Here is a 12649-nt window from a genome sequence, read left to right as displayed (position 1 = left end):
ATCAGAACCAAACTTGAAGCCGGATGCCAGATTTCCTGCTACACACCATGCCCACCAAAGTCCTACAGGACCTGATCCTCCCTGAGGCTGGTAGCCATTGATAGCCCTCTTCTCCATGAATTGTCCAGTCCTCTTTTAAAGCCATCTGAGTTGGTGGCCATCATTGCTTCCTGTGGGAGAGCGTTCCATAGTTCAACACTGCACGAAGAAGTTCTTTCTTTTATATACAGTGGTACCTCGGGTTAAGTACTTAATTCGTTCCGGGTCCGTTCTTAACCTGAAACTGTTCTTAACTTGAAGCACCACTTTAGCTAATGGGGCCTCCCACTGCTGCCGCGCCGCCGGAGCATGATTTGTGTTCTCATCCTGAAGCAAAGTTCTTAACCCAAGGTAATATTTCTGGGTTAGTGGAGTCTGTAACCTGAAGCGTATGTAACCCGAGGTACCACTGTATCCTGAATCTTCCATCATTCAGCATCCTTGGAAGTCCATGAGTTCCCATGTTCCACTTCTCTTCCAAATCAAAAGTCAGAAGTGCATGTTGACTTTTCGTATGTTAACTACCCAGCCTCAGATAAATCTACCCCCTCTGTGTTTCTGCAGGAGTTGTTGATCTCAGAATGCCTCCTAACTGGAGGCAAACGAGGCCTGCGACTCACAAAGGGAGGTAACGTGTAGCCCAGGCTTCCTCAAACTTGCCCTCCAGATGTTTTGAGACTACAATTCCCATCATCCCTGACCACTGGTCCTGCTAGCTAGGGATCATGGGAGTTGTAGGCCAAAAACATCTGGAGGGCCGCGTGTGAGGAAGCCTGGTGTAGCGTCTTCTCAGGGCAGGCAAATCCACTATGGCTGCTACACTCTGTTCCTTTAAAGCACATCTGAAGGACATTCTTTCCCCCAAAGAATTATGGGCACTGTAGTTTCTTAAGGGTTGCTGGGAACTGTAGTTCTGTGAGGGATGAGCTGCGGCTCCCAGAATTCTTTGAGGGGAAAGAATGGGCTTTGAAGGCAAAGTGTGTGCACAGCCTGTGCCTCTTTATTGGGCCTGATTGAACGCTCAAGTCACACCCCATGCTGGCTCACAGCCGAAATTACCTATTCCCCTGCGGAGGCTGAGTAGAATGAGACATGGCCAGGGTGGTGAATCATACAGAGGCACAGCAGGGAGCCTCCCTTTATGGGGTGAGTACTTTGGGAGGAGGGTGGAGACAGGTACTTTTGATGATTTAATAGTAACTTTTCAGGGTTGCGGGATTGGGAACGACAGCAACCACGCTGCAACCTGCCAGAGCTTTGCGTCTGCAAGCAGGACTCTTGTGAAGAGGCTTGGAGGAGTTCTCATCTAGCATTCCGTTTGGAGATGCTGCTTTTTTTATATTGTTATTTTGGCATTTTACAGTTTGCTCTTAATGGAGAATACATGTTGGATTTTTATGGCTGTTTTAAGATGCTGTTTGCCTCCCTGGGGGCTCTTTTGAGCAATGTTTAAAACGTAAGCCTGGCAGGTAGTGCAGGTGGTCTTCCTTATTTTTATATTTTTTAAAAACTTATTTATGGTACCTAAGATGGCTTTTAGTGTTTTTTTGGTGAATTCTCAACTGTGCCGGGTTCCTGCTTTTCAAACGCCTTACGACTTTGCTCTTTTTGACGGGCCTCCAACAAAATAGCAGCACTATGGCCAAGACGGAAACTACGTCTCTGTGCCAACAAGACCCTTCTTGAACTCTGTCCTGCGGACTCTCGCAACCAGCATCCTCAATAACCTGTGTGTGTTTGGTTTTTCTTTTTTCTGTTAATCTGCCCCGTTTCTCCAGGTACGTCCGTGATTCAGGTGACGGCCCACGATGCGGACGACCCTGCCTACGGGAACAGTGCCAGGCTGGTCTATACGGTACTCGAGGGGTTGCCATTCTTCTCCGTCGACCCCCAGACGGGTACACAACGGGGAGGAGGGGGGCAGGTTTGGGGGTGGGAGGGCGATGGTGCCAGTGTCGCCCCACTGCGAAGGGAAGAATGCAGCAAGAGGCCATTGTTGTGCGCTCTTGGGGACTGGGGCAAGTGGGCGGATTTGTGATTTGCCGTGGAATGGCAGATTGGCTTGGAATCACAGAGATGGTCATCAAAGCTGATGGTGGAGAAAGCTTCTTCAGCGGGGAGTGCAACACTCCCTTCCTTGCATTTTGGAACAACTGGTTATTAATAGGCCACCCTTTCTCAACTGGGCATCCTCCAGATGTTTTGAACTGCACAACTATGCCCTCCATATTTGGAGGGTGCTAGGTAGGGAAAGGCTGCAATAGGCCAAGTTTTAACGTTTGGGAATGATAGAGCCCCTTACAGATGTTCTTTTTATTGGGCGTTTGTTATTTCAATACAGTGTGCACCTGCAAATATTTTGGGTTGACGCCCTGCCTCGCTTCCAACCAGCGCGTGCCCTGTAACGTCCTGCCGAAATCCTGTAGCTTTACATACCACCAATGCCCTATTAGTGGGTTTGTTTTTTTACTTCCTTTTGTCGTGTTGCTGCACAGGAGCTCCCCTCCAGAAAGAAATAATGTGGTTAACATTGGGGAAGCATCGCAGAATAACATAGGATGATGTGGTGACAGTCCACTATAAATCCTTACTGAGGCACTATTATTGCATCAGTGGCGCGTCTGGGGTTGTGCACTCATCTCGCTCTATAGGCCGAGGGAGCCGGCGTTTGTCCGCAGACAGCTTCCGGGTCATGTGGCCAGCATGACTAAGCCGCTTCTGGCGAACCAGAGCAGCACACGGAAATGCCATTTACCTTCCCGCCGGAGTGGTACCTATTTATCTACTTGCACTTGACGTGCTTTCAAACTACTAGGTGGGCAGGAGCAGGGACCAAGCAATGGGAGCTCACCCCGACGTAGGGATTTGAACCGCCGACCTTCTGATCGGCAAGCCCTGGGCTCTGTGGTTTAGACCACAGTGCCACCCGCGTCCCAACTAGTGTGCCATAGGGGAGGTTTAAAGGTGCTGTCATGCAGCCTCTGAGTTGCCGCCTTCTTCTCTGCAAGTCTATCCAATCACCAGTGACTCATCCCATCAACCTCCATCTGTTTGTCCAGCTTCATGGTCATGTGAACAACAACCTCTGAATCTGTTGGGTCGGCCACCTGTCTTTACATTCATCCAGATCATAGTGCCTCTACCCAGTGACTCTACCCAGTGACTCTGACCAGCCCTGCTTGGCTTCACCTGCCACTTCCTGAAGTGTAGGTGTGTGGCCCTGGGTGCCCATGACATCCGCTCTGTGTGATCTGCCTTGCGGCTGCAATCAGGCATTTCAGCTCAGCAGTGATTTCAGCTTGTGGAAGCTAGCCAGGGTTGCATACCTAGCCTAGCATCCCATCCTTGTCGCCAGTGAAGTCTAGGCGGGTTCCCACGAGGCAAGACACAGTGATAACAGCAAGAACCTTTATTGAACTACATTGCTGGGAAACAGAGGCAAAGCAACTGCCTATATACATTTCTGAAAACCTGGGCCACTCCCACTCCCAACGTGATTGGCTGTCAAAACTTCCAAACTGCGAATCACGACTCAAGAGTTGAATGGCCAGTGGCAGAGGCCCAAATCCTGTAATGTTCTGCGATTGGACAACATGTATCGAATCAGAACACGGGAGCTCAGAATCCTTAGTCCAGACTCAAGCTCAGGCAAACATAGACCACTGAATACATAACACTTCCTTCCCTTTAGGTGGAGCTAATTGAGAGGATGGAAGGGAAATTTGCAGGGTGGGAATCTATCATCTGTCTGTCTGTCTGTCTGTCTATCTATCTATCTATCTATCTATCTATCTATCTATCTATCCTGGTCCTTCACCCACTGCTCCTTTTGCCACTCTCTCTCTCTGATACTTCTCCTCCTTCCTCCTGCATTTTAGGTGTGATCCGGACAGCGACCCCCAACATGGACCGGGAAACCCAGCAAGAATTCCTTGTTGTGGTTCAGGCCAAGGACATGGGGGGCCATGCCGGGGGTCTCTCAGGAAGCACGACCGTCACTGTCACACTGAGCGACGTCAATGATAACCCGCCTCGCTTCCCTCAGAGTAAGTTGGGAAGGGGTAGTCAGCATCAGACCTTGGTTCTTTCTATGGATGCGACCACATTTTCATATGCAGGGCAGAAAGGCTGGTGTGGGGGAGGCTGTGGACAGGACATGCCTGCCACTTTATTGGGGGAACAGAGGATTTTAGAGGTTGACCAGAAACTTCAGATTTTAATAATAATAATAATAATAATAATAAATAATAATAATAATAATATTTATTTATATCCCACCCTCCCCAGCCGAAGCTGGGCTCAGGGTGGCTAACAACAATAAAATAATAGAACATTCTAAAATCATTTCATTATAAAATTAATTCAAATCAAATTGATGGCAACCATTGGGCTAGAGTTCTGTGAAGATTGCCAAAGGAGGGAGCCAGGCTGTGCCCTGGCCAAAGGCTTGGTGGAACAGCTCTGTCTTGCAGGCCCTGTGGAAAGATGTCAAGTCCCGCAGGGCCCTGGTCTCTTGTGACAGAATGTTCCACCAGATCGGAGCCACAGCCAAAAAAGCCCTGGCTCTGGTTGAGGCCAGCCTAACCTCTCTGTGGCCTGGGACCTCCAAGATGTTTTTGTTTGAAGACCGTAAGTTCCTCTGTGGGACATACCAGGAGAGGCGGTCCCGTTGGTACGAGGGTCCTAGGGCCTATAGGGCTTTAAAGGTTAAAACCAGCACCTTAAACCTGATCCTGTACTCCACCGGGAGCCAGTGCAGCTGGTATAGCACCGGGTGAATGTGATCTCGCAGCAAGGACCCCGTAAGGAGTCTCGCCGCGGCATTCTGCACCCCCTGGAGAAAGAAGAAAGCTGGGATTGGACCTGAGTTTGGAAAGTAAAGCAAAGGAAAACCCACAAAAGAAAGCAACAATTCTGAGCTCCCTAGCCACTTTTGCTACTTGTTTCCATGTTAGTTTGCTAAATTTGAGCCGCCAGATAGCTCAGAACTAAGGTCTTGCTAATCGAAAACATTGGATCTGAGCTGTCTACAGGAAATTTGTCTTGGTTGGTTCTTAACTTTGTTAAGGAGAGGCAAGATGTTCCTGGGACAGGTTTTGCAATCTAATTGGATGTTTTGTTTACGGTTTAGCCTCGGAGCCTAGCATATTAAACGTTTTTTAATGTAACCACACACAAAACTGCAAAGCGCATCACAAGGAAACCTGCGACAACCTCAGACGTTACGTTATCCTTGACGCTAACAACTGTTGAAAAATATGTAACAGGCGAACAAATACTGTAAATGTTTTAAGAGCGTGATTATGAATTAATGCAGGATGTTGCAATGTCTTCCTTTCATATTCATGATGTGTGAAGTCGTAGGGGAGAAGGAAGATCAGGAAAGGAGACTACGTTTCTTGAATAATGAAATCCGGCCGGTCTGTTCATGGTAGTCCACTCACCCTTTCCCGCTTCTCACGTAGTCCCAGTTTAGTGGGGCAGAGGACTGAGTGGGGCTGCTTGGAGCACAGCAAGGGTCTCACACTGTACCTTTAAAGCACATTCGAAGCACATTCCCCTCAAAGAATTCTGGGTGCTGTAGTTTGTCAAGGGCTGCTGGGAAGTGTGACTCAGTGAGGGGTAAACTACACTGCCCATAATTCTTTGAGGGGGGGAACGTGCTTCGAATGTGCTTTCAGGGTACAGTGTGTGCTTAACACAGTCTGAATCAGTGGCTGCCACTTTGTAGTGTGTAGATGGGGTGGGTGGGGGGTTAAAATGACTCAAGTCAGAGGCGGCACATTGAAGCAATGAATTCAAGTGACAGGAAAGGACATTCCGACTCAACATCAGGAAGTGCTTTCTGTCAATAAGAGCTGTTTGACAGCGGAACGGTCTCCCTCGGGAGGTTGCGGACTCTCCTTCCTTGGAGATTTTCAAGCACAGGTTGGATGGCAATAATAATAATAATAATAATAATAATTATTATTATTATTATTATTATTTATTTGTACCCCACCCATCTGGCTGAGTTTCCCCAGCCACTCTGGGCGGCTTCCAACCAAATATTAAAAACAATACAGCGTCAGACATTAAAAACTTCCCTAAACAGGGCCACCTTCAGTTGTCTTTTAAAAGTAAAATACCGGTAGTTGTTTATTGCCTTGACATCTGCTGGGAGGGCGTTCTACAGGGTGGGCGCCACCACCGAGAAGGCCCTCTGCCTGGTTCCTTGTAACCTCACTTCTCGCAGCGAGGGAACCACCAGAAGGCCCTCGGCGCTGGACCTCAGTGTCCGGGCTGGATGATGGGGGTGGAGACACTCCTTCAGGTATACAGGACCGTCTGTCTGTCATGGATGCTTTAGCTGAGATTCCTGCATTGCAGGGGGTTGGACTAGATGGCCCCTGGGGGTCCCTACAATTCTATGATTCCATGACTCTATGATTTGGTAGCCTTCAACAGAGAATTGCTGTGTACACACCGTGCATTCAAAGCACACGCACACACACACAAAATCCTGGGAACTGTATTTTAAGGGTGCTGGTAAATGCAACTCTGTGGGAAATAAATTACAGTTACCAGGATCCTCTGAGGCAGGGAGGGATGTGCTTTCAATGTGGGCTGTGTACACAGCCTGCTTCTGCTAGTGCAAGGATGTATGTTCATGCAGCAGAAATCCCCCCTCTGTCTCCTGTCCCCACATTCACGCTGAAAGGTACGGGCAGCCCTTAGGATATAGGGTGCTGGAGATGCAAAGAGGTTGAGGGAACGTTCTTTCACATGTGGTGGACTTGTAAAAGGGTAAAAGAGTATTGGGAAATGATCCATAATGAATAGAAAAAAATGTTTAAAAGTACTTTTCCAAAACACACACACACCAGAGTCTTCCTTTTCGTTGGGGATAATTCAGACTGAGATTCCCAGGTGTCAAAAAAGGTTATTTATGCATGCTACCACTGCGGCCCATGTTTTGTTAGCCCAAAAATGGAAAACGAGTGAGTTCCCAGCTAAAGAAGAGTGGCAACTTAAGCTGACAGAATATGCACAGCTTGCAGACTTAACATATAGAATAAGAGAACAAGAAGAACATACATTTAGGGAAGACTGGAAAATGTTTATTGAATATATGGGGGCAAATTGTACACACTTGAAAACTTTGGCAGCATTAAGATAAATTCAACTGTGTGAGTAAGTTTTGATGGATGTAATAAAGGGATAGTGAATGGTTTAGTTTCCGTAAAATAGGCAGGAATTTATGATGTGCAAAATGAACCGTGGAAAGAGAAGAAGGGAAGTCACTGATGTTTTAAGGATGTTTAAATGAGTATTTTAAACTGTAAAACAGAAAATTTAATAATAGATAGATAGACAGATAGATAGATAGATTTAGGGGACATAGAGGGAGAGGAGTGGGGAGGTTCTGCTGGTTAGCCAAAAGTCCTTGCTTTGTTGGCTGCCGCCCATTCTCTTCCATACACACGCCTGTTTCCCTGCACTTCCTTCCCATCCCCCAGGCTCCTACCAGTTTTCCGTGGTAGAGACTGCACCTCCCGGCTCTGCCGTGGGGCGGTTGCGAGCGCACGACCCCGACGAAGGGGAGAATGCTCTGCTGGCCTACAGCATTCTGGACGGAGGAGACGGGGCCGAAGCCTTCGCTATCCACACCGATGCGCTGGGGCAGGACGGGATCATCACAGTGAAAAAGGTTGGTGGAGGTGCCTCCATTCTGGGGGTACCTTGAAATTAGGGGGGCTCCGATCCTCCTTCCTTCCTCTGAGGGACCACCCCCTCCATTTGCCCCGCAGGCAGCAAAAGATGGGAGCTGTGGGTTCTGAAGGATTCAACAAGTTCATGAAGGGGAAGACCACTGATGATGAGGATGTTGATTTTATTTATTGAATTTATATACCACCCTATTCCCAGAGGTTTCAGGGCAGTTCACAGAAAAGATCCCAATATATAAAATCAAAATAAGAACAATAACACCCGCCCCCTAAAAGAGCCACATTTTATATTATGTCAATCAGGTCAACCAAAGGCCTTGTTAGAAAGGAACGTTTTTGCCTGGCGCCTAAAGGTGTATAATGAAGGCGCCAGGCGAATTTCGCTGGGGAGAGCATTCCACGGATGGGGAGCCACTGCAGAGAAGGCCCCGTTCTCGTGTTGCCACCCTCCGGACCTCTCGAGGAGGAGGCACACGGGCCTCAGAAGATGATCTCAGGGTCCGGGTAGGTTCATATGGTCTTTGAGGTATTGCAGTCCTGAGCCAGCAGACCATTTTTATGTTCTGATGTCCTTTAAAGCAGCAGAATAAGTCCTAATGTCCCAGCAAATGTGGTCACCAAAAGGATGCTCAGGAAAGTGGGATTGATGAGACCTGGAACTGGCTAAACTGCCAGCCTGGACTGAGCGATACTGAATACTCAGTAGACGATGACAGACAGAGGCTTCCAGCCTTGCACCTTAGTTGTAGCTTCACGGCCTGCTTTTCTTATTTCCCTGACTCACGCTAAGAAGTGACCCTGACTGTCACTATTCCGCTTCCGCAAGCATCCCCACTGCCGTCTTTTGACATGGGTCTCCCCGTCCCATAGAGCTCCCCTCCCTCTTTCCCTCCGGTTCCTCGCTCTAACTTGCCCAAACCCTCCCGCAGCCCCTCGACTTCGAATCGCGCCACTCGTACACCTTCCGCGTGGAAGCCACCAACACGCTCATTGACCCCCAGTACATCCGCAAAGGCCCCTTCAAGGACATGGCCACCGTCCGCATCACGGTGGAGGACGCCGACGAGCCCCCGGCCTTCTCCCGCTCCGACTACCACCTCGCCGTCTACGAGAACAGCCCCCCGGGGACCCTGCTGGGCAAGGTGACAGCTGTGGACCTCGACTCCCCCAGCAGCGCCATCCGGTAACGGCAAGCGGGGGGCCGCAGGAGCAGGGGTGGGTTGGGGACTGTGCAGATTAGCATCTGCCTGCCTTGTGTGTGAAAGTTACAGTTGATCCGTTTGTACCTGGTTGCCACGACAACCTGATGCCCCAGGTTCCCCCCCATCTTCTAGATACTCCATCCTGCCACACACGGACCCCGAGCGCTATTTCAGCATCAACCCTCAGGACGGGACCATCCTGACCTCTGTGCCTCTCGACCGGGAGCTCTTGCCCTGGCATAACATGACCGTGGTGGCAACAGAACTTGGTAAGGGACAGGTGGGTTTGGGGAGGGCCAGGTGGGTGGCTCTGGGATGTGGCAGCAGGGCTTGGGGTATTCATTTGCGGGTCGGATTTCCCCCCGTCGACAGATACCGCAACCAATGCTTTTATTCCGCAGTGTGCAATATATACGCCTATTTCCCAATGGGCAAATATTTACTCATTGTCTCTCTCGCTCTTTTTCTCTCTCCGTGCATCGTTTTGCATGTGGCTGCTCGGGATGCACTTCCTCCTTTGCGCCACCTGCCTCGCGCACTTTGCTCCTCTCTGCCATCTTTGTCCCATGTGGCTCCTTGCTTGTCGTGATCACCGCGCACGTCTGATGTGGCGGCGACACATTCCTCTGCGTGCCAATTCTGTGGCCTGCACACCTCACTGTGGCTCCGTTTTTGCATGGTTGTATACGCCGGGCGCAATGTGGCTGCTTGATCGTGTACATCTCCCTACCCCCGTGTAAACGCGGCACACCATGTGCTGGCCCCTCCCTCTCCTTGGATCTTATGGGGCTGTGTGTGTGTGATCTAAAATGCTGTATTCGCATGGGTGCCAATTTCTGTGTACCTGCCTTGTGTTCATTTTGCACAACCTCCTAACTACCCCACCTTATGGTCCGCCTGGCATGCGCTCCTATGCCCCCTCTTTGCCTGCTGTAATCTCTCTGATCCTATGGCTTCGTATGCACGCTTGTCACATGGAACTGCCCTGGCCTGGGGCGGCTGATCTGTACGGCTTTCCCCCTTTGCAACTTAAACATTTTTCAATTGGGGGGTCCTGGTGAATTGCCCGTTGTGTGTCCCTCCGTGTCGCTTGCATTCCATTCCCGGCATGTCCCACGTGGCTTTTCCTCGGCCGCCTCACGCTGTGTGTGGGCTGTGGGCTTCTCCCCATCCCCCCGCTCTTGCCCCCAGACAGCCCCACACAGGCCTCCCACGTCCAAGTGGCCATCCAGATTCTGGACGTCAACGACAACCCGCCCCAGCTGGAGCACAGCTACGAGCCCTTTGTCTGTGACAATGCTGCCCCCGGCCACGTAAGTGCTACCTGGGACCTGATACGGGTAATAACACCCACCGGTTTGGCTATTAGGGTGGAGCTAGGTGGCACATATTCTTATAGGAATGTACTAGATAAGATTTAAAAGAAATATACAATAATATGAGTACATTCATTTGTAAAAAAAGGAATATACAACAGGATAGACAGGAAGTCCAAAAAGGAATATACAACAGGATACACAGGAAGTCCAATGTGTTGGTACGTATATGATTGGGGGGGGGGGATTGTCTTTGTTTTTTCTCTTTGTTTTTCTTTTCTTTTTTTCCAGGTATATAAAGTTTGTATATAATCTCGGTATACATGTTGGAAAATATATTATAATAAGCTCTGTAATGTAATATGACAATGTTTACCAATGTAATATAAGAATGTTAATAAATAAATAAAACTGGGGGGGGGGAGGGATGGAGCTAGGCGAGGAGGTTGCAGCATAGCTGTCAACTTTTCCCTTTTCTTGCGAGGAATCCTATTCGGAATAAGGGAATTTCCCTTTAAAAAAGGGAAAAGTTGACAGCTATGGGTCGCAGCTTGGCTCCTTCACCCCTTTCCTTTCCCCTTCTCCCGCTAGTTGGTGCAGCTGATCCGAGCGGTGGATCGAGACGAGGACGGGAACGTGAGCCGCATCATAATCCGCTCCCCGCTTGGGGCCAGGGACCCGAACGTCACTGTGCGAGACAACAAGGGTGAGGGATTGCTCTCCGGTGTGGCTTTCTCAAACATCCCAGGTGCTTGGCAGGCAATCTCAGATAAAGCTGGTCATCTAGTCCAGTGGCCTGGGAGGTAGTGGGATAACCTAGGAGGAGGGCGCTAAGAGGCAAGGGCTGGGGGGCTGGTTGGTGGTGGCGGCGGCTGGAGGTGTAAATGACAATCAGACCTTGAAACGCTGGTATCCCTGGATCTAGTTCAGCAACTTTGCTGAATTAATTAAACTAAATAGTTTTAATTGGATTTTGAATACATGTGCAATGAATCGTTACTGTTTAATTTTATTGTGTTATTATCTTCCTTAGTGGGTCGTGCCGACTGCTATTCTGAATGGTGCTTTTTGTAGGGCAGGGGACATTGGGCATGAGTTTGTGGAACCAAGGAGCGGGGTGGTGGTTTGGGAACCACGGATCTCGACTCATTTCAGAATGGTGTCAGGTCTGAATTGGCCTTGAGCTCTTCCAGGAGAGGGAAAAGGGGACTCCACAACTGCAACCTTGCTTCTTTTGCTTGATCTCTCTGTGGCTTTTGACACACCATCAACCGCGGTGTCCTCTCTGTGGGATGGGTGTTGGGGGCACTGCTTTACAGCCGTTCCAGTCCCCCCCTGCAGGATCATCTCCAGAGAGTGGCATTGGAGAAAATGCTCCTCAGCCTTGGCATCCATGTTTTGGGGTGCTGCGGGGCATGCCCCCCCCCATGCTACTTAGCATATGAAACCCTTAGGAATGCTCATCAGGCGATTGGTACCTACAGTATGTAGCCTCTGAATTGAGAATGGCCAGGCAGGCTCTGAACCACCATCTGGCCACAGTGGAGGGCTGGATGAGTGCCAGCAAACGGAGCTTAAACCCTGGAAAGACAGAGGCCCTGTGTGCGAGTGCTGCCCACGTCCAGGGCGTAGTTCAGTTACCTGTTGCGGACAGTAAAGGAAGGAACAGGTACATAGCCTGGGGCTGCAGCTTGATCCATCTTTGTCACTCAAGGCACAGATGGCACCAGTGGCAGTTACGGTTGTTGTTTGTTGCTAATTAAATTTCTGTACCACCTTTCGTCCGAGGACCACAGGGCAGTCTGCAATATGAAAACACACAGAAAACATACCATAACAACAAAGGGAAATGATAACCTTGACACACAGCTTCAAAGACCATAGATTGTTTCATTAGCCAAAGTCTAGGACCACATTTGGTTGCAGCTGCTCCTCGACTGACATAGATTGGCTGCTGTGACTTTGGCGCTGAGAACCTCAAGGCTGGATTTCCACAACGTGGTCTCTATGTGGGGCTTCCCCTGGAAGGGGCAGCCGGCGCAGGATACAGCAGCTAGGCTGACCCAGGGCATCCCATCGACACCTCTGCCGCACAGGCTGCCAACACGGGCACAGTTCAAGGTTTGCCTTTTGGCATTTAAAGCCCTGAGCAACTTGACTGCGGTTCCTGCATTGCAGGGGGTTGGACTAGATGACCCCTGGGGTCCCCTTGAACTCTACAATTCTGTGGTTCTAACTCGAGACCAATATATCCGAGGGACCCCACTGCCTAGCAACTGTGCTTCTCAGATGGGGAGTTGCAGAGACTTGTGTGTTTGCCTGTAGTACAAACTAGGCTTTTAGTGTTGCAGCTCCAGCTCTCTGGGATCAATTACCAGCTGAA

General features: G+C 49.6%; 1 protein-coding gene across 1 annotated transcript in view; it reads left to right on the top strand.

Annotated features, from left to right (window-relative positions):
- Window positions 1–12649, top strand: part of CDH24 (cadherin 24) — a 33077-nt gene that overhangs the window by 16199 nt on the left and 4229 nt on the right. The window contains exons 4-10 of the mRNA XM_080979723.1: window positions 1818–1937; window positions 3918–4085; window positions 7539–7729; window positions 8678–8931; window positions 9083–9219; window positions 10142–10263; window positions 10858–10972. Of these exons, the coding sequence (XP_080835849.1) occupies window positions 1818–1937; window positions 3918–4085; window positions 7539–7729; window positions 8678–8931; window positions 9083–9219; window positions 10142–10263; window positions 10858–10972 (1107 nt within the window). The remainder of the gene's footprint in view (window positions 1–1817; window positions 1938–3917; window positions 4086–7538; window positions 7730–8677; window positions 8932–9082; window positions 9220–10141; window positions 10264–10857; window positions 10973–12649) is intronic.

Source organism: Podarcis pityusensis, assembly GCF_964106645.2.
Source record: "Podarcis pityusensis genome assembly, chromosome: 13".
NCBI lineage: Eukaryota > Metazoa > Chordata > Lepidosauria > Squamata > Lacertidae > Podarcis > Podarcis pityusensis.
The sequence above is the reverse complement of the archived record's forward strand: the minus strand, read 5'-3'. Positions and strand labels throughout refer to the sequence as shown.